The 26,359-nt window shown below is 40.1% G+C and overlaps 1 protein-coding gene across 2 annotated transcripts; it reads right to left on the bottom strand.

Annotated features, from left to right (window-relative positions):
• Positions 1–1,026: 1,026 nt before the first annotated feature.
• Positions 1,027–24,479, bottom strand: ST8SIA5 (ST8 alpha-N-acetyl-neuraminide alpha-2,8-sialyltransferase 5). 2 transcript variants are annotated; one of them, XM_053448256.1, is made up of 8 exons: positions 24,164–24,479; positions 11,102–11,209; positions 6,105–6,197; positions 5,103–5,189; positions 4,037–4,181; positions 2,887–2,999; positions 2,125–2,217; positions 1,027–1,669 (listed from the first exon to the last, which is right to left on the bottom strand). In XM_053448256.1, exons 1-8 carry the CDS (start codon positions 24,292–24,294, stop codon positions 1,207–1,209), a joined length of 1,233 nt encoding a protein of 410 aa, XP_053304231.1. In that variant the 5' UTR covers positions 24,295–24,479; the 3' UTR covers positions 1,027–1,206. The 2 variants fall into 2 exon arrangements, with proteins under 2 accessions (XP_053304231.1, XP_053304232.1); XM_053448257.1 differs by lacking the exon at positions 11,102–11,209.
• Positions 24,480–26,359: the final 1,880 nt, after the last annotated feature.

The following is a 26,359-nucleotide window of genomic DNA, read 5'->3' as shown; positions in this document are numbered from 1 at the left end:
GTTTGCTTCCCCGACGCATTTTACCCTCAGGATGTTGGAGGCTCTCAAAGGTCCCATGAGAGAGGCTACCAGGAAACCAGCCGTTTATAGACTGCTGGGGGGGGCTTTGGATCTGGGTAACTGTTCTCACCTTTAACATCCCAATGAGTGAAGTCTTGTTTGTCATTTTAAGCGAGGAATACCCTTTGGAGTCAGGGTTGGTTGTGCTCTATGTAACCTACTATCTGTGAAGCGATTAGGGCAATAGCGTCCCCTATCTGCCATTTAGAGTCGTTGCAAAAATGAAAGCTCAGGAGTGGCAGATCCATCGCTGCTGGTGCATTTTAAAGGGTTTCATTGTTACGAATCAAACCACATGCCTAGAAACGCGTCGGCTGCTTTACTTGCAATCACACTTTAGTGCAAGCAGTCCACAAGTTTCAGCTTTACCAAGGAAAACAAATGGCTGTCCAGGTAAATCACTGATGTAACTTTCAAAAAAATTGCCTACAGTGTACCGTATAGATAAATACACATACGCGCATTGTCCATAAGGGCCGTTCTGAAGACAAATAAATTGATTCCAAGCTTTCCAACTCAAAGACATGTACAAATCCCTATATTCTCTTGGGAATACTTCAATAGTTCTACCCTGATACTGCAATGCGACCTTAAGGTAAGTGGTGAAGAAGCAGAAACTAAGGAAAGTTAACACACGGGAGACGCGTTTCACAAATTCGATAATCCGGCCACTATTTTACTAACCCCTACCAACCCTTTACCAAAAGAACGACGCTTAACCCGTTCATTCCCACTGTGGAAAGGATAGCAAAGTAAAAAAAAAAGAGGGTTGTAAAGCATCGCATGAGAAAAAAAGCACAAAGGTGATTCCGGAGGCCAAAACGCACCCTTACCTCGTCAGCGTTATCAATAATCAGTCCTAACGGGGTGAGTGCCAGAGGGAGCGCCCGATGCAACGAGACGTCCACCCCTCTTTGCACCCAAATAAATATTTAAATGTTGATCAATGCAGAGTGTGCCTTAGGGTTTTATAGTATGGAATTTCCCGTTCACTTGACCAACGCGTTTTATGTTGGCTTTTTTAAAGTCATTTTGGACGATGCTGGCAAATCGCCAGCTGAAATGGAGGCCTTGTCCTACGTAGTTTGTATCATGGCATTATTGCATAATCGTTGTTTGGTGGATGCGGGAGCATCTAGGGCTTCCTCAGCAGCAGGTGCCTGTGTGCACGCGCAGGATGCCTCGGCTGTGCATGTGTATGAAGGTAAAAATCTCCGAAGGCATGGCGTGGAAGCCAGGGCGAGGTTTCACATTGTCGTAGTAATGGTGAGTAATGAAGATCCCTGAGGGGTCCATGGGGAAGCCCCAGAAGCCGTAGAGGTGGACCTCCTCGCACAGCTCCAGGGCGGCGGTCACCAGGATCAGGCCGCTGCTGACGCGTTTCGCTCTTATGCCTTGGGTGAGCCAGAAGCGAGACACGTTGATTAGATACAGGGGGTGGAAATAATACACAGCTTGCTGGGACTCAAAATCGTCCAGGACATACTTGACCCGGATGGACACGTCCGTGTTGCGGGTGTTGTAAAAAGCAGGCAGGAGCAGCGACGCGTTTTCGTATTCTTGCAACACCTCGAAAAAAGGTCTTCTCCATTTCTCCAGTTTGTGAAACCTATGAAGGACCAAAAGGGACAGCAATTGTACTATTATTATTATTATTGTTATTATTAATACTATTACTATTATTATTATCAATACTATTATTATTATTAATACTACTACTATTATTATTCCTATTATTATCAATACTACTATTATTATTATTATCAATACTATTATTATTAGTACTATTATTTTTATTATTATTAATACTATTATTATTAATAATACTACGATTATTAATACTACTATTATTATTATTAATACTATTATTATTATTAATACTATCATTATTATTAATACTACTAGTATTATTATTATTAATATTATTATTTTATTAATATAAACAATAATAATATATTATTATTATCTATTTTATTTTAAAAGTAGACAAATATAATAGACTGAAATCTGGGCGATTTAATAGAAGAAGTTGATGATTTCCAGCAAGAGAAGCACAAAACTAACCTCTCCGTGATAATGCTTGGGTTGATTGTCACCACGTCTGTTTTCTTCCCAACGTCGTCCGCATATTTCTCGGATACAGGAGGCAGATTACATCTGAAAGAAACGAGGCACGCTGAGCAATACGAGCGCAAAACTCAATAAATATCTAGGAAAACCTAAAAATAAAGCTATTTCATATTATATAGGGTTTTACGCTTAATTTCTACTTCTTACTATTTGCTAAAAGTAACATTTTAAGAAAAACACCGGACACGCACCGCTATTAAAATGTTTGGGGTCACTTGGCTGTTTTCATGGAAAACAAGGACATTTATGGATGTAACATAATTTGCAAAAGGGTTTCTAACGACCAATTAGCCGTTTAAACTTAAACTTGGATCAGCGAACACAACGTGCCATTGGAACACAGGAGTGATGGGAGTGATAAAGGGCAATTGGAACACAGGAGCGATGGGAGTGATAAAGGGGCCATTGGAACACAGGAGTGATGGGAGTGATAAAGGGCCATTGGAACACAGGAGTGATGGGAGTGATAAAGGGCCATTGGAACACAGGAGTGATGGGAGTGATAAAGGGCCATTGGGACACAGGAGTGATGGGAGTGATAAAGGGCAACTGGAACACAGGAGTGATGGGAGTGATAAAGGGCCATTGGAACACGGGAGTGATGGGAGTGATAAAGTGATAATATATATTGCAACGTATGGAAAAAACATTCCATATTTAAAAAAAAACATTAAGTCCAAACAGCACCCGACATACCGAAATACGAAATCGGCGCTGTCAATCTCTTTCCCGCATTTGCTGTTCTTTAGGATTCCGCCGTTCCCTACCACGGCGCATTTCTTAAACTGGGAACGGGAATAAGGCATCTCCTAAAACAAAGGAGAACATGACTGGGATTGGTAATTAGCATTTTTAAATGTCTCCCTAATTTTTTTAAGCAAGGCCAACACCTTGAGTGAAGCATCGAGAGAGGAAACATAAAAATAGAAAAGTAAAACCTGTAAAAATTAGACCTACTTTGTTAAACTGTACTGGATACATTATCTGAGCGACAATATCCCGTCCGGACCTTTTCTCAGAATTAGCGGCACTGATTGAGAAGGCCTTCAGCAGCATGGTAGCCTTACAGTCAGGACTGCCCGAATCGACTCAGGACAGCTGGCATATATTGTATATGCAGTAGACCACCAAGGACCTTCTCTTCTATCAGCCACCAAGGACCTTCTCTTCTATCAGCCACCAAGGACCTTCTCTACTATCAGCCACCGTGGACCTTCTCTTATATAAGCCACCGTGGACCTTCTCTTATATAAGCCACCGTGGACCTTCTCTTATATAAGCCACCATGGACCTTCTCTTATATAAGCCACCGTGGACCTTCTCTTATATAAGCCACCATGGACCTTCTCTTATATAAGCCACCATGGACCTTCTCTTATATAAGCCACCGTGGACCTTCTCTTATATAAGCCACCGTGGACCTTCTCTTATATAAGCCACCGTGGACCTTCTCTTATATAAGCCACCGTGGACCTTCTCTTATATAAGCCACCAAGGACCTTCTCTTATATAAGCCACCAAGGACCTGCTCTTATTTAATCCACCAAGGACCTTCGCTTCTGCTGTAGTGCCGAGGTCACTATATGGAAAAGATACTATGGGAGCCGTGATCACCCAGCCATGCCGAGAACATGAGAACTCAGTCAGCAATGGGTGAAACATGGACATCAGATGATTGGGGGGAGCCTAGAGCTGTGGAGCTGTAGCTTCTCCCTAAAGAACATTTTTTTAAGGTGGGAAGAATGTATATCGAAGTACTTTCTATAAGCTGATTACATGTTGATTCCTCGGATACAAACATCCCATACTTTACCAGAATTGACTCATTTCTAAGCAAATAAGGTACCTTGGGAAAGATCTTGAATACTTCAGAAGTGATCTGAAATATGCCACTGGTGTCTACTTCGTATCGGAGTTTTGTCCCAAGTGGGGTGTTCTTCTGGGTGGTGAAGAGAAAGGATGGGGCGTTGCAGCACCTTGACAGCGCCGTCCTGAAAAACAAAGGGAGCGTCGCTATAGAGAACACTGCTGAGTACTGGTAGTCTTAAGGGGGTGGTCTAAGGGTGCTCCCCCCAGCTGCCCCCACAGGTAGAGAGAGGCTGTGGCCCCCCAGGAGCCATCAGCCTAGGCCAGAATATATGACTTCTACCTGAGCTAAACAAGGGACGAGACCAAGTTTACGGTATTAACGCTGCTAATATTTCTTTGTGGTTCTGCATTCGTGAATCTTTACACTTTTGTTCCAAATTCATAACCTTTCAATTATTGATGTTGAACCTTACGACTTTATCACTTACTCATTCTCCCAAAGAATTCGGTATCTCACATATTTATCACCAGAAAACAAAATCAAACGTTTCCGTGTCCTCCGTAAAATTAACTTTATCCTTAGCCTTCTACTTTTTAGGTTTCAGTAGAAGTAGTATAAAAGAAAAAAAAATCCATTGCCCTATCTACAGTTCTTCCAATGTTCTTTTGGGGGGTGAAAGTGATTTTTTTTTACTGTATACACTTTTGCAACCCAAAAATTGCATTGGGTTTGGGTACCTTTTGTCTTCCTCCACCCCTGGGGGATTCAGTAGGGGGTACGTAGGCAAGTCAAATGTATTTTTACCTCTGTTAACCCTTCCATAGCACCATACGGGGAATTTAGCAGAGGGGAAAGAGACAAAGATTTCTTCCATTCCATGCCACTCAAAAGGGTTAATATGACTTTAACACCCCCCCCAGGAACCCCCATCCCACTGGGTAGGGCACGAGAGGCCCTGGGATGAGGGTACAATGTAAGCTAAATCCTAACACTAAAAATATATATATTCAAATGTATTAAAAACATACAAATATATATTAAAATGTATTGAAAACGTTGTAATATGTGTACTTTTTGTTTTTTTTCCCCTCTTTTTTCTTACTTGAATATATTTGCTTCAGACGCGTTCATCTCCCATTTGCAAATCTGGAGACTTTTCCATCTGTCAAATAATTCCGATTCTTTAACCCTGAAATGCAGAAAAAACAGGAAAAACGCAATTGTTTACGAATTTTGCCTCATTTCTTCTTTTTTCGCAGGAACACTTAATTTGTCATGTGACACAAAAGCAGTCGCCAATACATTGTTACCATAGCAATTCTTTCTTAAATGTCTGAAGCCCCAAAGAAAATAATAAAATGACAGCGCAACACTTAATACAAGAATTATACAGTCAGAAGAAAAAAAAACATGTATTGGTAAAACGTTGAATTGTAATTCTAGGGTTTCCATAGCAACCGGCTTCCAAAAAAAAGATGAAATTTGTACACAAATAGGCACTTATTTTCCTGCACGACAACCACCCGACCCTTGAAAGCAAATCATTCCCCGTCAAACCGCAGAACATCATCCAGGCGATAATACACGGAAGGGTATGTATATTTATTATGGAGAAATATAGTATATGTATATACATGATATTATATATATATATATATTTTATATATACACTATAATATATACATTATATATATTATATCTTATTATATTATTATATATATATATTTACATTATATTATTATATATATCATTATTATTATATTTATTATATATATATATATATATAAATTTACATTATATTATTATATATATTATTATTATTATATTTATTATATATATATATTATATATATATATTTACATTATATTATATTATTGTTATATATTTACATTAAATTATCATTATTATTATATTTATTATATATATATATATACATTATATGATTATATATATTTACATTATATTATTATTATATATTTACATTATATTATTATTAACATTGTATTATATATATTATTATTCTATTATATTATATATTACAAATATACATTATATATTATTACAAATAATATTTTCATATCTTCATTTTTCCTTTTCTACTCACATAGAAAGAACTTTCACGTCCTTGATGTCCTGTCTCAGCTCCAAACATTTCGTGGAGTTGAAATCCAAGGGACCCTCGTAAAATTCGAAGTACCTGCAACCAAGAGAGACAAAGAAGACGTGAAGCAGGCGGCTCTTTAGGTTGTGAAGGTTTGTAACGTTCACCCTGCAGCTTCCTACAAAGAGAATGCAGAGAAACGGGTCCTGGGATTAAACTCTAGAGAGAAAAAACCCAAGTTATCTAATTTATCAAAGTGCATTGAGCTCATAAAGTACTTTTTTGTGTCTGACATTATTATTTATTTTTTTACTTTTATAAAAATCCTGAAGATGTTTCTGTTTCTATTTTAATATATTTAGATAACTATATATATATATATATATATATATATATATATATATATATATCTGAAACAATATTTAATGGAATACACAAACATATAGTAACTGTTTTTTTCACATTATTAAGTTTATTAGATTTTTTGTCTTTTGGTATGGATTTTTACACGCTAAATCTTTCTTTAAAGGTCTAATATTAGTGTATATATTAGTGCTCTCACTTTGTATTTTTGTAATAAGTGAATTGCACTGATTATAAAAAAAAGGCAGCTGCAGTAAAGAAGTATCCAAAATTGGGGAAAAACACCCAAAACACCCCTAAGTATGGAGCAAGCACGGCTCAGCTCCTGTTGGATAGCACTGATCTGTACACTAGATTGGCCAAATTGTGATATAAGGTATAGAGAAGTGTTTGCCCCGACCCAAAAGTGGGTCACGACCCTGTCTTCAGTGGGTCGCCGAGGGTCAGGGCCGGACTGGAGGCATACTAGGAAAATTCTACACATTCTAGCAGCAATCCGCGAGCCGCATGCTGTCAGGGCCGCGGTCGCAACAATCAGGGCCATCAGGCAGCCTCCGGTCCGGCATGTACTTTAGTATTACTCCCCGACCTCAAAGCAAGCTGCTTGATTGCTTTGCGGTCGCTGTCTGCTCCTAGTGGGAGCTGAATAAAGTTTTTCTCTGATTGCTCCTCCCCTCTTCCTGCTGCAGCCCGCGGACAGCCTTTCCACTCCCTCATCTTTTCTGAGGTAAGTTTATATTTGTTTAGTGTACTAATTATGTATATGTATATGTATATATTATATATGTATATATACCGGCATATATATATAATCTGCTCTGCTGTCCCTATTGCCTCTGTCCCCCACTAGGACACAGTCCCAGTTACCACCATCACAGTCCCTGCCCCCCACCACAGCCCCTATGCACCATCTCGGCCCCAGTTACCCAGACACCACAACCCCTGTCCCCCCACCACAGCCCCTATGCACCATCTCAGCCCCAGTTACCCAGACACCACAACCCCTGCCCCTCCACCACAGCCCCTATGCACCATCTCAGCCCCAGTTACCCAGACACCACAACCCCTGTCCCCCCACCACAGCCCCTATGCACCATCTCAGCCCCAGTTACCCAGACACCACAACCCCTGTCCCCCCACCACAGCCCCTATGCACCATCTCAGCCCCAGTTACCCAGACACCACAACCCCTGTCCCCCCACCACAGCCCCTATGCACCATCTCAGCCCCAGTTACCCAGACACCACAACCCCTGTCCCTCCACCACAGCCCCTATGCACCATCTCAGCCCCAGGTACCCAACCACCACAACCCCTGTCCCCCCACCCCCATAAATTTTCTTTAGCACTGCATTATTCATTGTGCAAAGCATTTGTTTGTTTGTTTACTGTTTAAAAAGTGCATATATATATATATATATTTGTGTGGAATACTGCACAAGTTTTATGGAATAAAATATAATGTTTCGGAAATGAAATTATTATTGGGTCGCGACTTAATGACCAAAGACAAATGTGGGTCCTGAGGATACACGGGTTGAGAACCACTGCTCCAGAGGACCTCTCGGTGCCGAAGATGATCTCGATAAGTTTGTTCTGCGTAAGGAGGACGTTCTCGGTGAATTATCTCACTCCAGATCGGATGTCGGGTGCTTCCCCCGGCAGACAAAATAAACCTTTTTTTAGACGGAGCTCTTTGGCAGCTCTTTGGAGTAGATCCGGTTTGACGGGGGGGGGTGTTAATTATTTCCTGTTACCCCGTCCATAAAACGACGCACTCCAAGCCAAATGACTTTACCAGCTGGCGAGTGCCTTCTCCTGGCTCCTCGCGATACCCGTCCGTGCCAACGGCTCTATTTCCAGGCATATTCATAGGTTTTGGCCAACTTTCACGACGTCTGGATGTTTGAGGGCTTCTTATGTTTTTTTTGTCTCATGAAATTTCCCTTTCTGCTACCTTTCATCCCCAAAAACCGCAATAAACAGCAAGTCCTCATGGGGTTTGAGATAGAAATGAGTAGTTAGAGGCTATGGAAGGAGCGAGGGCACGTTGGTCTCTTCTCGCTGTGACCTAATGACAAAAGCCGCATCTCTAAGCGGAATACGCCATAATGTAAATATCCGGAAAGAAATACAGGTTTTTGCTCAAAAATTTCCATGGGGAGGAAAATGGCTATTTCTGTGTTTAAAATATACATGAAGGTTTTGTGGGAGGAGCCTATCTTTATGGCCCAACGCATTTCTCGCCGAACCAGCTGCCCCCTCCTATCATTGTTCTGATGTCAGGGTGAGGTCATCAAACGTCAGCAAACAAATACGTCCTACACTGGGTGAGATTTATGGGGGGAAAGTAATAATATTAACCCCAAGGAGCATTTCTACACCACGCCAAAAAAAAAAATGCTTTTTTCCCCCCATTTCTATACTGGGTTACCAATCACACGTTAACCCCTTCATGACAAAGGCTGTACATGTCCGGGCTCACAATGCATTGTTTTTTAATGGGTTTAAAGGACAACCCATTGTCCTTAGGGGATTAATAGCAAAAGCTGGGTGAGTGTGGAGTGGGGAGGTATCTACTAAGCTTAGTTCAGGTCAATTAGCCAAACAAAGGCCAGGTTGGATAAAATTAAAGGCAAGGAAGCCACAGGTCTCGGGGGCAGCCGTGGTTATTTCACCCCGACGCATTTCACAGATAAAGGCTGCTATGGGTTGTCACTCAAGCTCAGCTCAGCCACCCCCACTAACCCCATAGACACAATGGGGGGCCGACTCACACAAGCACACAATTAAAGCCTTTTTGGTCTTAAATAGATAGATGTAGCTAAAAATAGGAAAAAAAAAGTGGAGATACGAGACGTTTTAACCCTCAACCACCAACAATATTGTAAGCTCCCAGGACCAGCACCCTCTTCTCCTTTTGTACCAGTGAGTCGGGGGTTAATGCCCCAGCCGGCCATCTGCCCCGGTGATCGACGCCTGTAGGATTTTTCCACCCGCCCATGAAAATGTATATATCATAACCTTTCACCGCACAACCAACACAACATCACAACATACAAACTGCGCCTAGTAACTGCAGATATATAATTTTATCGAAATGTAAAAAATTGTTACATTTACAGAATTCCTGAAGAAACGCGGCTTTCCGAACTAAAAGATACAGAACAGAAATGATCCGTTTTACGCTGAAACGAAGAATAAAGGACTCTCTGCGTGACGAATGCCCTATTTCTGCCGGCCAGGCTCGGGGGGTAGGAGACGAGGGGTTAACGCGATTCAGCTCAGACAAGCAGAAGGCAGCCGGGGCTGATATTCGGGGCAGATTTATATAACGGGGATATTCCGCTCTCAGCTGTGAATGTTCTTCCTTCGGAGCGGAAAGTCACATCGGGAATTCTACGGCGGATGATGAGCGTACGGGCGGCCGACTCGCCTAACGCCCCCTGAAAAGTCACGATATCTGCCCTGGATCCAAATAGATGCCGCAAAGCCAGGTTAGAACAAAAATACAACCTGCCGGCCCCATTCGGCCCCCATCTAGTCTCAACTCAAACCTTAATCCGTCGTTGGTCTCGTCTTAGATTCAGGAGCCGTACGTCCGTCCCATGCATGTTTAATACCCTCACTGTATTACCCTCTACCACTTCTGCTGGGAGGCTGTTCCGCTTATCTACCACCCTCTCAAGTGGAGGTACAGAAACCCAAAATTTGGAAATTAAAGGATAGAACCGCCAATAATGACATAATAAAAATAATATTGACCTTGAATGACTTTGAAAAACATAGGTGAAACACGGGATCAGAGAATAATATATATATATATAAGATTCTTCAATTACATTTGTGTAGGAGGATTGGACCTGTGGGAGATTAACTCCGTATTTCCTTTCATTGATTGTCTTGGAATAATAAATGTCTGGAGAATTGATAAAAGTTATGAGAATTAGGAGGTTTTTAGGAAATTAATAAAATGGCCCAAAAAAAAAGACTTTTCATTTTCTCCTAAATTTCTCCAGCGGGTAGGCGACCTCTAGCACCGTGGCTGCTGTGGACTACAATTCCCATCATGGTGGTTGACTTTCTTTTTGTAAATTATAAGGTCATTGGTGGCTTTGGGGGTACGATACATGCTGTCAATCACCAGCTGGGCAACAATCAGAGACAAAGATGTCCTTTTATTTTTTTCATCATTTCAAAGAAGGAGAAATGTTAGAACATCTCATCCAAAACTAGAGGTTCAGGGAGTTAGATGTAACCTCGACTTCACCGAGATGGTGGTAGATACATGGAACAGCATCCCAGCAGAAGTGGTCAAGGCTAATTCAGCGAGGGGATTTAAACATGCTTGATAGGCATACGGCTCCCGAGTCTAAGACGAAGGACTGAGTAAGGTCTAAATCTTTATAGAAGTGGGACTAGACGGGGCCGAACGGGTCTGATGTGCCGGCAGATTCTATACTCGTATGTTTAACAGCTTACTGGGAGTTGTAGTCCACACTTTTTTTTTTTTTTCATTTCTCCCGCAGTCCCCGTGAATTAATATTCCAGACTGCGAAGTGCAGCTGTTCTGTGATCGAGCACCAGCCATTCACCATTGTTCTCTCTGAGCCATTGTCATTCCGAGTGAGTCTGTACCTGCCGCCCGCGCCACCGCCAGTCTTCACCGCTCCGTCATCCGTGAAATTAAAGATCCTGGTCCAATTTCCCAATTCCTCTCCATTCTGCCAGCTAAACTGCAGTCCTCTAATAAGAAAAGGAGGCAGTTTATATTGTGTTTCTCTGTTCTTCCATCACGACATAATACAACGAAAAGATCACATTTATTCTCGGTATATGTTTAACCGGAGCCGGCATTCGACGTCTCACCGAAACGCTGAATGAAGTTCACTTTGTTTTTTTTTTTTTGTTTTTTTTTTTTTGTTTTTTTTTTCTCCGGACTTCTAATTTTTCTGCAGATTTAGATCTTTACTGGGACGCCTGACATTTCACAAGATATCTAAAAAATGTAAAGGATTTTACAAAACTAATCTCTGACTTGCCTGGTTGTCCTCCCCTTCCAAATGGTACGGTCCTGGTAAATGCATTCTACAAGGGTAAATCCAATGTTTGACAAATCCCAGGGATCATGGTGCATCCAAACCGAGATGTTAGCGCGTTCCTGCTTTTTACACAGATGGGGCAGTACATGAATCAATCAGGGGGTCCTCCATTTCTTGACAGGTTTAAAGACCCAGAGGCCTGTTTGCCAACCTGTGGTGGACCCTTGTACAATGCAATCATCCGGAATGTACCATTTTAAAGGGGAGAACTGGTCACTTCATTCTTGGATCAATTTTTTTTTTGGAATTCTCTACATTGTTTTATTCATTGTATTTCTACTTATATATATTTTTTTCTTTCACGTCAAAGTGCAAGGTCAAGAATTTGAAGTTATACCTATTAACGCACCAGCGGGGCAATTGTATTACTGATATATTGCCCCAATTTGGGAACTTTCTAGATGTGCTGGCCCTGAGGCTAATGAAATATTAACCCCTTACTAGCTCATAGTGAAGATTATATGTAGCGAGTCAGTTGCCAAATGGCTCTAAAACTGGTCCTCATGGAAACAGTGACTTGCCATTATTTAAAGATACCCTTCTTTGAGTAACCTACATTCAAGCAGGAAAATCAACCATAAAATACCGGTAGCAAAAGCCAGGTATGGGAACTCGTTGATCTCTTTATCCAAGGAATTCTATAAAAATGCTTTGGCATAAATAACTTGAATGTAGTGCATTTTTTCCATATGTGTCTACATTTTATAAGTAACAATGGCAGGCTTTACACGCGTAATGTGCTTCCCGCCAGTCCGTGGGGTTTATAGACCCAGGAAAGGGAATCAGCTGATTATGGAAGACAAGAATCTTACAGGAACCATCGTATTAATTGATTTCCTTTCGGGAACATACACATATATGTTACACGCTGCAGGGAAGCACTTTACCAGCGCTGGTCAGCAGCCCCTGCATCAGAGTGAAAAATAACTATTAATACTAATTATTGATCTGGTATTTTTGGAATATTATGTTATATATTTAGGAAATTGTTGTGAAATTGTTTGAATGGTTTGTCACTGTAACTGCAGCATTAATGCGCTACGAAAAAAAGTAAAAATCACAAATAATTAAATATAATCTACAAAAAAATGTAAAAATCAAAAATAATAAAATATAATCTACAAAAAAAAAGTAAAAATCAAAAAAAATTTAATTTTATGTAAAAAAAAGTAAAAATCACAAAAAAATTCAATCTAATCTACAGAAAAAAAGTAAAAATTGCAATTTGCATCTTTGCCCATTTACTATTTAGTAGCGTACACGTTACTGATTAAAAATAGTTTTGGTGAAAAACAGGTAAAATAAAATTTATACATATATATATGTTTTTTTTAAAAAAATCTGTGTATGGAAAGACAGCTTTACATGCAAAATGTATATTAAAAATGCATATGTTTGTTATGCTGGGAGGCATATCGGGCAAAAAGAGGGAAAAACAGCACTTTCCATGAATGTAACTTGTCAATGTGTGAATAAAATACATTATTATTCTACTAAACATTCTCAGTTACAGGCCTATTAGTTGTGGTATTAAGTTAATATTTATCTGTTCTTTTTGGCAAATTGCATTCAATACACACCTAACCACCGAAGAGTTAAAAATGGCATTACTTATAGGCAGTAGGCTGGAAAGTTCTTGATTCCAAACAGAAAAGATGAGTGATTGGCATAAAACATGATTACTTAAATTGTTTCCTCGCTATCATCCCCAGTGCTTGGAGCATAGAATATATATATATAGATAGAGGGGGGGTAGGGAGAGGGAGAGACGGGGGAGGGGGAAGGAGAGAGGGGGGGAGGTAGAGAGGGAGAGAGGGGAGGGAGAGGGGGAGAGAGGAGGGGGGAGAGAGGAGGGGGAGAGGAGGGGGGAGAGAGGGGGAGAGGAGGGGGGAGAGAGGGGGAGAGGAGGGGGAGAGGGGGAGAGAGGAGGGGGGGAGAGAGGAGGGGAGGAGAGAGGAGGGGGGAGAGAGGAGGGGGGAGAGAGGAGGGGGGAGAGAGGAGGGGGAGAGGGGGAGAGAGGAGGGGGAGAGGGGGAGAGGGGGAGAGAGGAGGGGGGAGAGGGGGGGAGAGAAGAGGGGGGAGAGGAGGGGGAGAGAAGAGGGGGGAGAGGAGGGGGGAGAGGGGGAGAGAGGAGGGGGGAGAGGAGGGGGGAGGGGAGAGAGGGGGGGCATAAACTGCATCTTTGAATTTCTGTATGATAATCTCATTGCACATCACAAAGCCACAAACATTCTAAACAGTAATTAGTTGCTTTAACGCGTTGTCTACTTCCTTGGATGACAAAATCTTGAGTAACTAGACTAGTAATTTATAGACGTATTTCACGTAGAAGAAGAATCTGCCGGCCCCTTTCCGCCCCAACTCGTCGAGTATGAAATATTCCAAACCCCAGAGCAGTGTTAGGGGATTCAAATCCCTTTTACAGGTGAGATATAAACTCATTATCTTAATTTTGCCCCTTTTTGCCCTAAATTGATATAATCAACAGAAACGCTAACGAGAATGATTGGCGCCATTATATAGAAAGTGTCGTTAAAATATTTGATTTTTTATTGGCCGGGTTTACCATAAATTGTAAATGTTTAAGAAAAATGGTGATAAGACACTAAAAATGTGTCATGCAGAACAGCAGGGATTTCAGTGCAACCAATCGGTGTATGGAGTTTAAGAAAGTCCCTATTTTAAGGAGAGCTCTGGACTATTTTAGGGTCATAACCTACTTAAAAGGAGCTGCTCCAGATAAATGATTTTATATACCGGTATTTCTTATAATATTATGTATTAATATGGAATTCATCTTAAATAAGCTTATTCCGTTAAAAAATCTCCCATTTTGCTGTATTTTCTTGTTCAATGAGGCCTATGACCTGTCACACTCACTCACACTCACTAGCCATCACTAAAGCGTTGCTGTTTCACACGCAGGAGCAGGACATGGAAAGTGGGCGTGGCTGTAGGCAGTCAGACTGACGTGACGCAATGCACAGGGGAGGGCTTTGGAGGAATGACAGGACTCTGTTGCTAGGCAGCTGTTGTATTTCAATGAACAAGAAACAGGGACCATTAAGGAGAAAAACCAAATGTCAGATAGTTTTCTTTTACTTTTCTCTACCTGATGCCTGGGCCCGGGGAGGACTTACATTTTTAACTAAAAGTCATGTTTCGTAAAAAAATACACAATCGTTCGTCGCCCACCACGAAGTTGCGCAACTAACCCTTCTGCACCCAAACAGTTAAATGAATTCAAATGCTGGTAACAGATAAAATAATGTGCGCGTTAATAACGTTTTACATTCCGCACAGCTGGAGGGGGTTAACGTTCCAATTTCTTCCCTGTCGCTATTATTGCGACATCAAAGAATGCAAATCACATTATTGCGGGCGCAGATAAAATAACTGGACGCTGCCAACTGCTCGAGAATGATAAGAATGAAGGTTATGCGGAGCGTTAAAGGCTGGAGGACTGGGAGAAGCGGAAAGGCTTATGGCTGGGGTATTATCACATGTCAGTTTAACCCCTTGATAGCTGTGGGATGTAGTTTAAATGGGAAGATTTATTTTTTCCATGATCGAAAAAAGCCCCAGCGCTGTATACAGTAATAACCCCAGCGCTGTATACAGTAATATAACCCCCCAGTGCTGTATACAGTAATATAACCCCAGCGCTGTATACAGTAATATAACCCCCAGCGCTGTATACAGTAATATAACCCCCAGCGCTGTATACAGTAATATAACCCCCAGCGCTGTATACAGTAATAACCCCAGCGCTGTATACAATAATATAACCCCCAGCGCTGTATACAGCAATATAACCCCCAGTGCTGTGTACAGTAATATAACCCCCAGTGCTGTATACAGTAATGTAACCCCCAGCACTGTATACAGTAATATAACCTCCCCAGCGCTGTATACAGTAATATAACCCCCAGCACTGTATACAGTAATATAACCCCCCAGCGCTGTATACAGTAATATAACCCCCAGCGCTGTATACAGTAATATAACCCCCCAGTGCTGTATACAGTAATAACCCCCAGCACTGTATACAGTAATATAACCCCCAGCGCTGTATACAATAATATAACCCCCCAGCGCTGTATACAGTAATATAACCCCCCAGTGCTGTATACAGTAATAACCCCCAGCGCTGTATACAGTAATATAACCCCCAGCGCTGTATACAGTAATATAACCCCCAGCGCTGTATACGGTAATATAATCCCCCAGCGCTGTATACAGTAATATAACCCCCAGCGCTGTATACAGTAATATAACCCCCAGTGCTGTATACAGTAATATAACCCCCCAGCGCTGTATACAGTAATATAAACCCCCAGCGCTGTATACAGTAATATAACCCCCAGCGCTGTATACAGTAATATAACCCCCCAGCGCTGTATACAGTAATATAACCCCCCAGCGCTGTATACAGTAATATAACCCCCCAGCGCTTTATACAGGTATATAACCCCCAGCGCTGTATACAGTAATATAACCCCCCAGCGCTGTATACAGTAATATAACCCCCCAGCGCTGTATACAGTAATATAACCCCCAGCGCTGTATACAGTAATATAACTGCCCCAGCGCTGTATACAGTAATATAACCCCCCAGCGCTGTATACAGTAATATAACCCCCAGCGCTGTATGCAGTAATATAACCCCCAGCGCTGTATACAGTAATATAACTCCCCGCGCTGTATACAGTAATATAACCCCCAGCGCTGTATACGGTAATATAACCCCCCGCGCTGTATACAGTAATATAACCCCCAGCACTGTATACAGTAATATAACCCCCAGCGCTGTATACAGTAATATAACCCCCAGCGCTGTATACAGTAATATAACCCCCAGCACTGTATACAGTAATACAACCCCCCCAGCGCTGTATTCAGTAATAAACCCCCAGCGCTGTATACAGTAATATAACGCCCCCAGCGCTGTATACAGTAATATAACCCCCCAGCACTGTATACAGTAATATAACCCCCAGCGCTGTATACAGTAATATAACCCCCAGCGCTGTATACAGTAATATAACCCCCCAGCGCTGTATACAGTAATATAATCCCCCAGCGCTGTATACAGTAATATAACCCCCCAGTGCTGTATACAGTAATAACCCCCAGCACTGTATACAGTAATATAACCCCCAGCGCTGTATACAATAATATAACCCCCCAGCGCTGTATACAGTAATATAACCCCCCAGTGCTGTATACAGTAATAACCCCCAGCGCTGTATACAGTAATATAACCCCCAGCGCTGTATACAGTAATATAACCCCCAGCGCTGTATACGGTAATATAATCCCCCAGCGCTGTATACAGTAATATAACCCCCAGCGCTGTATACAGTAATATAACCCCCAGTGCTGTATACAGTAATATAACCCCCCAGCGCTGTATACAGTAATATAAACCCCCAGCGCTGTATACAGTAATATAACCCCCAGCGCTGTATACAGTAATATAACCCCCCAGCGCTGTATACAGTAATATAACCCCCCAGCGCTGTATACAGTAATATAACCCCCCAGCGCTTTATACAGTAATATAACCCCCAGCGCTGTATACAGTAATATAACCCCCCAGCGCTGTATACAGTAATATAACCCCCCAGCGCTGTATACAGTAATATAACCCCCAGCGCTGTATACAGTAATATAACTGCCCCAGCGCTGTATACAGTAATATAACCCCCCAGCGCTGTATACAGTAATATAACCCCCAGCGCTGTATGCAGTAATATAACCCCCAGCGCTGTATACAGTAATATAACTCCCCGCGCTGTATACAGTAATATAACCCCCAGCGCTGTATACGGTAATATAACCCCCCGCGCTGTATACAGTAATATAACCCCCAGCACTGTATACAGTAATATAACCCCCAGCGCTGTATACGGTAATAACCCCAGGGCTGTATCTTGGCCTAGGCTTTACATGGGTCTCTGTTTCTCCACAAATCTATCTGCATTACTGGCCACTCGCTGCACTTCCGCAAAAGGAGCCACAGGGACCGCCTCTCTCCAGTTCCTCCAATCAGGCGAGGGGGGCTGTGGCTGGAAGCTTTAGCGGAAGTGCATCGGGAGCAGTGAAGTCCTTGGGAGAGCGCTCTGTATACAAGATAGCGTATTGTGAGGCACTTACAGTATAGATTAATTAATTTCTGATTCTATTTGATGAATAATGATAGATTTATTCCTCCCACATATTCTAATGAGTGTGAATTCTAGTGGAGTGAGGTCAGCGACAGCCATTTTTGTATTTCTTTTGGATGCTTTTGGATGGGTTTAGGGATTACGGTCCTGATACATCCTGTTTCCCTGTGACATAACACGGTTGCCATATCAGCCATATTTTTTTTCCTGGGCATATTAATGAATTCAATTAGAATGTTCAGAACGTTTTAACGCGTTGTGAAAATGTATCCCTAACGACTCATAAACGCCATGGTTAAAAATGACTCGTTTCCATAATCAGCCCAGAGTGAGGATTATAAATTATAAAGAAAATACGTTTTAAAAACCATTTAATTTGGCTAAAGCTGCTTTAGACGGAAATGAAAAGCCGGCTTCCTTAAAAATTGCTGAACTTTAGAGTTTTCTGCTCTCAGGGGAAACGAAGATATATTGTTACAATTTTTACTAATATAAATAATATTTATTATAATATAATAATAAAAAATATTAACTCACATAAATAATATTTATTATAATATAATAATGAAAAATAGTGACAAATAAAATATATTATAATATAATAATAAAAATACTTACGTATATAAATAATATTTATTATAAGATTTTTTTTACTAATAGAAATGTTATTTATTATAATATAATAATGAAAATATTAAGTCATATAAATAATATTGATTATAATATAATAATATAATAATATAAATATTGACTTATTTAAATAATTATATTTATAGTCGCCTGTTTTTCCTGCTGTAACCTTAATCAGTCGTTGGTCTCATCTTAGATTCAGGAGCCGTATGTCTATCCCATGTTTAATATCCCTCTACCCTCTACCACTTCTGCTGGGATGCTGATCCACTTATCCACCATTATATCTTTCTCAAGCAAAGCTATTTTTATGGGTGCTATAACCCTATTGAGACCTCGGACACAAGGAATTAAAGGAATCTCCTTTGGAAGGGGAGGCAAATGTAAATGGCGGAAATTGGGCAGAATCCCCTCATTCATTAGGAAAAGGGGCTTATGAAAATTTAAAGGGTCCCTTTAAAAAAAGGAGAGGGGAGCGGATATTTTCGAGGAGGGGTATAAATGCTTTATAAATGTTTTATTTTATGACCTATGTCTTAAGCGTATAATATGTGTTTGTATCGGGTTTAATGTCAATGTGTCATGTGATCCCCTCCGGCCAATAAAAAGCCCAGTATGTAGCTGTATGACTAGACGCAGGCATGCGCGGCGGCCAAGATCAGGGTCTCTGTTTGTCCTTGTGAAGGGTATATGGCCGAGGGACTCAGCTCGACGTGGGGGAAATTAATGACGATATTAACCATTACAGCGCTAGACGGGTGTGCAAAAAGCATCAAATCCATCATAGGATTCTTAGAAGATGTAGTATTTCAATGAACAAGAGACAGGGAGCATTAAGGAGAAAACCCAAATGCCAGATTTCTCTCTACTTGATACAGAACTTACCTGGGGACACTAAACAGGTAGTAGGGTGTTAGACAAGTGGAACAGCCTTCCAGCAGAAGTGGTAGAGGATAATACAGTGAGGGAATGTAAACATGCATGGGATAGAGGCTCCTGAATCTAAGACGAGACCAATGACTGAGTAAGGTTTGAGTCTTTACAGCAGGAGAAACGGGCGACTAGACAGGGGCCGAATGGGGCCGATCTGCCGGCAGATTCTGCGTTTAAACATTAGGTGAGCCAAAGGTTCTTTGGATCAGAGGAACTGCTGATACCCTAAAGTCAGGGGATAATGCTTACATGTGGATTTGAGGACCAAAGAGGGACTGACCGAACTAAACTAAGACATTTGGCAGCTATGCTATAAAAAAAAACAGGTGAGCCTTTAGATCAGAAGGAGCCGTCGCTTCTCCGGAGGTTAATGCCTCCGACCTTATAATAGCTGATTTTCCGCTGCCACTTACAGCCGGTTATCTTAAAATAGAAGGTGACTTCGCACGCGTTCCCTTCTGCCGATCACGAGACGGCGGCCAAGTTCTACTCTGCCTCTTCGCTCATCGTTACCGGTACGGACTATCACAGGGAAAGGCTCATCAATAATCAATAAATAATGAAAAATGTTATGTGGAGAAACTAATATGTGTCTTCCTGCAAGCAAGGTGTATATTAATAACATAATTCTGTTAACATATAATATATAATAATATAATTCTTAATAATATATAATATAATCCTGTTAAAATATAATATGTAATAATATAATTCTATTATAATATATAATACTATATAATAATGTAATTCTATAATGGTCTAATTCTAAAGTAATATAATATATGTCATACCCCTTGAATATATGTATTGTAGTAAGCCCTGCGTAAATTGTTGGCGCTATATAAATAAAAGATAATAATAATAATAATATTTTATTATAGGATTTATGATAATTTTATGGTATTTTAATGGGCAAAATCGGCTTTTGTAAGTGACCCCAAACTTTAGAACTTTGAATGTTTGTATATATATACTGTATATTGAATATATATATATATATATATATATATATATATACGGTATATATATATATATAACTCAAAGGCAGCTTGGATTTAAAAAAGATCCACATACGATAATTTATAAAAACAGTAACCAAAGCAATTCATTTATTGTAATAAAGGACTGTTAGTGTGCGATAACTTTTAGTGGGAGAAACAAATTCACAGAACAAGATTCAGAGTCGCATCGATTCGGAAGACCGCAGAGGTATTTTGGTTAAAGCTGCTGTTCCACTAAAAAAAACAAAAATATTTATTGCGCTGACTGGTATGCGAAGCATATAAACCATCACATATGTAATATTTTATTTCCTCTGAAAGGTTTAATTGGATATAAAAAGACAGACAATTTTAAGAAGCTTATTTGATGCTATGGCAACAGCCAATCGGTGCCTGTTTTTCATGTCACATGACAATTAAGTGTTCTCAGTAAAAATTAGGAATGAGGCAAAATTTTACATGAATAAAGACTTACTTATGGAAAGGGTTTGGGAATGAAACTGGACTAAGACTGATGAATTTAATGAAGGACTTGGGTGTCCTGATAAGAAAATGCATACTGCATTTATATTTGGGCCATCAGCTTATAGAATACTGTTAATGCTGATGTATGTCCCTGGTCTGGGTATACAAATCTTGCAGACCTGTATATGGTTTAAAAATAAATGCAATTATAAGTAATCCTATATGTCATGATATGTAATATGTAATACATATGTGAGATTAGAGGTGGCCTAATTACGGACCAATCTGCGACTCCCAAACCCGTCAGATTGATGTTGTAACAAAGTTGCAGATCTATTGGACCAATTGAGAGAATGTGCCTCGTGATGTGTGGACACCATGGACAATTAGATGTACGAGGTCTGGAGGATTGGAATCACAAAGCAAAGGTTTGCTTGGGGGCCTCGCTCATAAATATGTTCTGATAATATTTTACAGAAATTATGGACCCCAAGGGCCAGTAATGGCCCAGGTTGGGTCTGTGTTCTCTATGGAAACTTTACCAAATCCAGCTTCATCGATGGTCCATGAAGACTAGTTTGAGAAGAACCACTTATTTGGTTCATTAAAGTCTTCTTCAGAGTTACCATCAGCCTTTTGGAGTCCAGCCTCTGGAGAGGTTCTGGTGCCCAACTCTCCCAAACTGGTTATCTTCCTCGCATCCCAACCTTGAAACCACATTCAAGGTAGACACTTGGGGCTGAACTTCTTTATCACGGGGCCTGCTGCAAGTTGGAGTTTCTTAAACATGAGAACCATGGGAGAAAATGGATTTTTGGGGAGAGGGGGTGGACTTCTTTTAACAAGGACAACATCTAGGGGGCTTAACATGATGGACCATGATGGACTGGAGGCCACGGCTCTAAATTGGTACTTGGCCCAAAAAATTTTGAGTGGCCATTCATGACATCACAACATTTGTTATGTTTCAGGAAAAATCTTGTTGTGATGTCGCTGGATCTTCAACCGGCTCTATACTACATGTATACACGATCCAAGCTCATAGCAGGCTTCATCAAGACTTATGACATCACACATTCTGTCTACATACAACGTACACACATACATGGCACACGCTAAACGTTTACAAGTAGGATCCTCTCCACCTTATGTTCCTGCCTGACGATATTATAATACCGAAAAGACACAAAGTACCGGTATAAACACATTATAGAATCCATACTGTCCCAGGGGCGGGGGAGAAGACTGGAATTTAAAGTGTGGCCCTAAAAAATGGTTAATTTAGTGACGCATATAACACAAATTATACTCGAGAAAGGAAAAAAAAAGCACAAACCTGTGAAAATACAATTCCCGAAAAACTCTGATCTCTTACAGGGACCCTATAACGATAGGTTATGGGGCAAGTACATATATTCTATAAATAGACTATTAAAGAGAATAGGACCTGCCGATAATGTAATAAAGCGCATGATTTTAACACTTTTATATTTTCATTACACATTAACCCAAAATACAAGCAGAAAGCTCATAATAATTATATAAAATAAACCTGTTTATTTTTATCTTTTTTCATCCACAATCCCAAAAATATTTTTTTATTACCGTTAAATAACAGTTGGATTGTAAGCTCTCCTGCTGGTTGCCCAAAATGCGTTTATTTGCAGATATATTTATTCCAATTATATTTAGTGCTTTACATGCATCATATGTTGATGATAACTTGAATAACTATACTTGGGTCAAATGAAACATTTTTTTTAAAAAAAACAGCTAATTTATAGTGTGAATATATCACATAACGGAGCCTGGCATAATATAGGCAATAATAACAGATAACCTGTATATAATACTGCAGGATATAGGTTTCTAAATATGGCCTATGATATATATTATATATATATATATATATATTCAATAAAAAATAATGAACAGAAAATGAGCTTTTAACCCTCTAAGGTAAATGATATGATAACGTCCACCTCAGAGGACAGGCGTGTTAATAAGTATACTGTGAGTTCAAGGAGAGATTCCACTCATCACCCTCAGCCAAGCCTTGGCAAACTTGTTATGGATCAGGTAGCTGCCTCAATAATGGTTTTAGGGCAATGGGGTAACAACAGCCATAAGACAACAACCAACCATGCCTTGTAACCGACATACAATTATACTCATTTACACAAAGGGTGCGTGGAATTAATACAAATTAATTCACCGTTTGATCCTTTCATCACAGGGTTAAATGGCCAGATACAGCACTTAACAAATGATGCACTTTAATTCTGGGATTTCAGAAAGATACAAGCCTGTTTTATATGTTTATTAAATCCTCAAACCCCAAAAAAACAAACTTTATTATAGTTGGATTGTAAGCTCTTCTGACCAGAATCCAAGGTATTTATATTGCATCAGCATTCTACACATGACAACAGCATAATAAACCTTTATACTACGAGTCAGGGCAGAGATTTTACCCCTGAAATATCAATGTATTATTATTACTATTACCATTATTTCTATTATTACTATTATTTGTAATAGCGCTACGGAATTTGATGGCGCTATATAAAACAATAAATAAATAATAATAATCACCATCAGAAGGTCCCTAACATCTGCCAAACTGACCTTAAAATACATTCTTAAATAACATGACAGTAATACTGATTCAAAGTAACATTCACTTGTCTCTTTTAATGTATATATATATATATAAAACTATATATATATATATATATAAAACTATATATATATAAAACTATATATATAAAACTATATATATATAAAACTATATATATAAAACTATATATATATAAAACTATATATATAAAACTATATATATATAAAACTATATATATATAAAACTATATATATAAAACTATATATATATAAAACTATATATATAAAACTATATATATATAAAACTATATATATAAAACTATATATATATAAAACTATATATATATAAAACTATATATATATATAAAACTATATATATAAAACTATATATATATATAAAACTATATATATATATATCTACATACATTTTAATGTTTATCCTGGACCCCCCCTGTCATTCCTCATTTCAAGTGCTGAGTATAACATACAGAGATGATGTACTTGACAATGTGATGTCATGTTAACCCTTAAGTGCCAGGTGAAGGCAGAATTATTTCTTTGGGCAGTGGGATTTAGAAGATAAAAGTCTATCCCGTGCTGAGGGGAGAATCTAAAAATCACAGCCATTGATTGATTAGCTCTAGTATCCTCGGGGGTGAAAGGGTTAATAAATGTCACCTTGGCAGGTAGCCCGTGCACTGCATGCTCCGGATACGAATGGATCAGCTGTTTGGGGGGGTGGTGGGGGGTCCCCTGGCAGGCTTAAGGGGGTCTCCTTACCTCTTTATGTAGTTTCTCCCGTACAGGATCTGTTGCAGTAAGGTCACCAGAGCAAAGGCACAGATGAATATGAAGAATAAAGTTCTGCTGCCCAGCAGGTCTCTGCTGGATGAGGGGTCTGCATACCCCATGCTTGGGTGAGAGAGGGTCCTGGTGGGTGTTATTGCAGGACTGCAGGGACCGTGTCCTTGTTATTCACAGTGGAAACATGACAACCCCCCCTGTCCAGCCCCCCCATAGCTCCACGATCCAGAGGACAAAGTGCCCCATTGTGTCTCCTCAGTGGCTATTTCTCTGCCCTGTGCCCCAGTGGGCAATATCCAGGACCCCACGACGTGGGTAACATGTAAAATAACCCTGATGCCCTCCCCAACTTCTAAAAAAAAAGCAAGATTGGAGGAATAAATGGAGATGAGTGGTTTGCAGCTTTTTTCCTCCTCTCCCCCTTCTCTTCTCCCTGTCTCTCCCAGACTCTCTCCTCCCCCTTTCAGGAGCCTCTGCTTGCAGCTCTCCACTCCAGTTCCAGGCTGATGCTCCACATCATCTGAGAAGGATAAATGCACATGTTAAAGCAGGCATAAGCACCCATGCATGCGCTTTTCTCCTTTTCATCTCATTCATTCACACGCACACACCCCCACAACCTTTTTTTTATACTTTTGTTTGCATTTTTTTGTTGTTGTTGTTATTTTTGAACAAGGATAGAAAGAATTCCCTGCAATGATCTACAGCGGTCGCTGCCTGCCCGGGTTTATTCTATTCTACATGGAATAGAACGTATGAATGAAGGCGACATGCGGTCACAGAATTCTTTTCTCCCTTTCATTGTCTCTCGCTCTCCCTCTTCCCGATCAAAGCAGAGTGAAGGTCACAGCAGCGCTGTTCAAGGACACGGCTCCTGCAATGCTTCATTACTGCAACGTCTAAAGTCACAGGACCGGGAGATTGATGCCGAGACGCAAGAGAAAAAGATCAAGCGTCCTTAGCACTTAACCCTTTCAGCGCCAGAGGGGTACACGGCACAAAAGATGCATTACGTTACGTCTCATTTATAGGGCGCCAACAGCATCCGCGGCGCTGTCACAACAGAAGCGGGCGGAAAACCGACAATAACCGTAAAAGTGACAATATACAAAATTGACAATAAGATTGGATATCGAGATGAAATTAAACATAAACATATTGGATTTTTTATTATCCTTTACGCACAGATTATATATTGTGGGTATATGCGTTGGTGACATCAGTATTTTTGTGATCCTAGAAGCTTACAGTCTAATGATGTGATAGTTTAGCTTAAAATGAGCTTTTAGATTGTAAGCTCCCACAAATAAATCTTAAATGTATGTTTCTTGCCCGTTGTAGCATGTTTACATTCTCTGACTGTATTAGCCTCTACCACTTCTGCTGGGAGCCTGTTCCACTTATCTACCACCATTTCAGTATAGCAAAACTTCCTTACGTTACATCTAAGCCTCTGACTCCCTGCTTTTTGTTTCTGTATATGAAACCTCTTGCGCTGGTGTGTGTTAATATGGAATCTATAGGAGTGATGATAATAATCGGGCGAGTAATTGCCAGTAAATGAATAAACAAATATTTATGACGGCGGATTTAATTCATTGAATGAATTCGATGTCTGTGAATAAGGTGCACGATCACACACATTCAGTGACAGGGTCTGGCCGCAGATAATTATATTCATGGTCTGAGCTGCAGATCTTTGCTGGCTGCACTTCTGGGAAGGACAACATGACTTTGGCTTTAAATATCTTATTTATCTCCCCCAATGAATAATTCATTTACTAATATTTTAAATAAATGTGGCCTATTGCCGGCTCACTTTAAGGGTTCTTAAAAACTATAAATGGATCTGAATCTTCCTATAATGCATAAAAATGTAAAAATGATTGTAGGAACAACTGTAATAATTATAATAATAATTCTACATCTAGTGGGCAAAGGGAGGGCCGACAATGGGCCAATTCCTCCTTAGGCTGCCCGTATTTGAGCTCTGATTTGGGCCACATACTATAGCCAATTTCTTTGGCATTAATTGCTGTTCCACATGTCGCCACCGGGGCGTCTAGCGTTACAAGGATTAATAGTGGTATTAAACCATGACTGGGTCCTTTATGTGATCCCTGTATGTTCTTCCTGAGCAGGGGCCACTAAGCATATTGTCCACCAAATGTA

This window comes from Spea bombifrons, chromosome 1 (assembly GCF_027358695.1).
Source record: "Spea bombifrons isolate aSpeBom1 chromosome 1, aSpeBom1.2.pri, whole genome shotgun sequence".
Taxonomy (NCBI): Eukaryota; Metazoa; Chordata; class Amphibia; order Anura; family Pelobatidae; genus Spea; species Spea bombifrons.
The sequence above is the reverse complement of the archived record's forward strand: the minus strand, read 5'-3'. Positions and strand labels throughout refer to the sequence as shown.

Coding starts and splice junctions, on each gene's coding strand:
- ST8SIA5 (XM_053448256.1), bottom strand. CDS start 24,294: ATGGGGTATGCAGACCCCTCATCCAGCAGAGACCTGCTGGGCAGCAGA. Junction 5,190..6,104: donor GACGTGAAAGTTCTTTCTAT/GTGAGTAGAAAA, acceptor TCTGCATTTCAG/GGTTAAAGAATCGGAATTAT. Junction 4,182..5,102: donor TCTGAAGCAAATATATTCAA/GTAAGAAAAAAG, acceptor TTTGTTTTTCAG/GACGGCGCTGTCAAGGTGCT.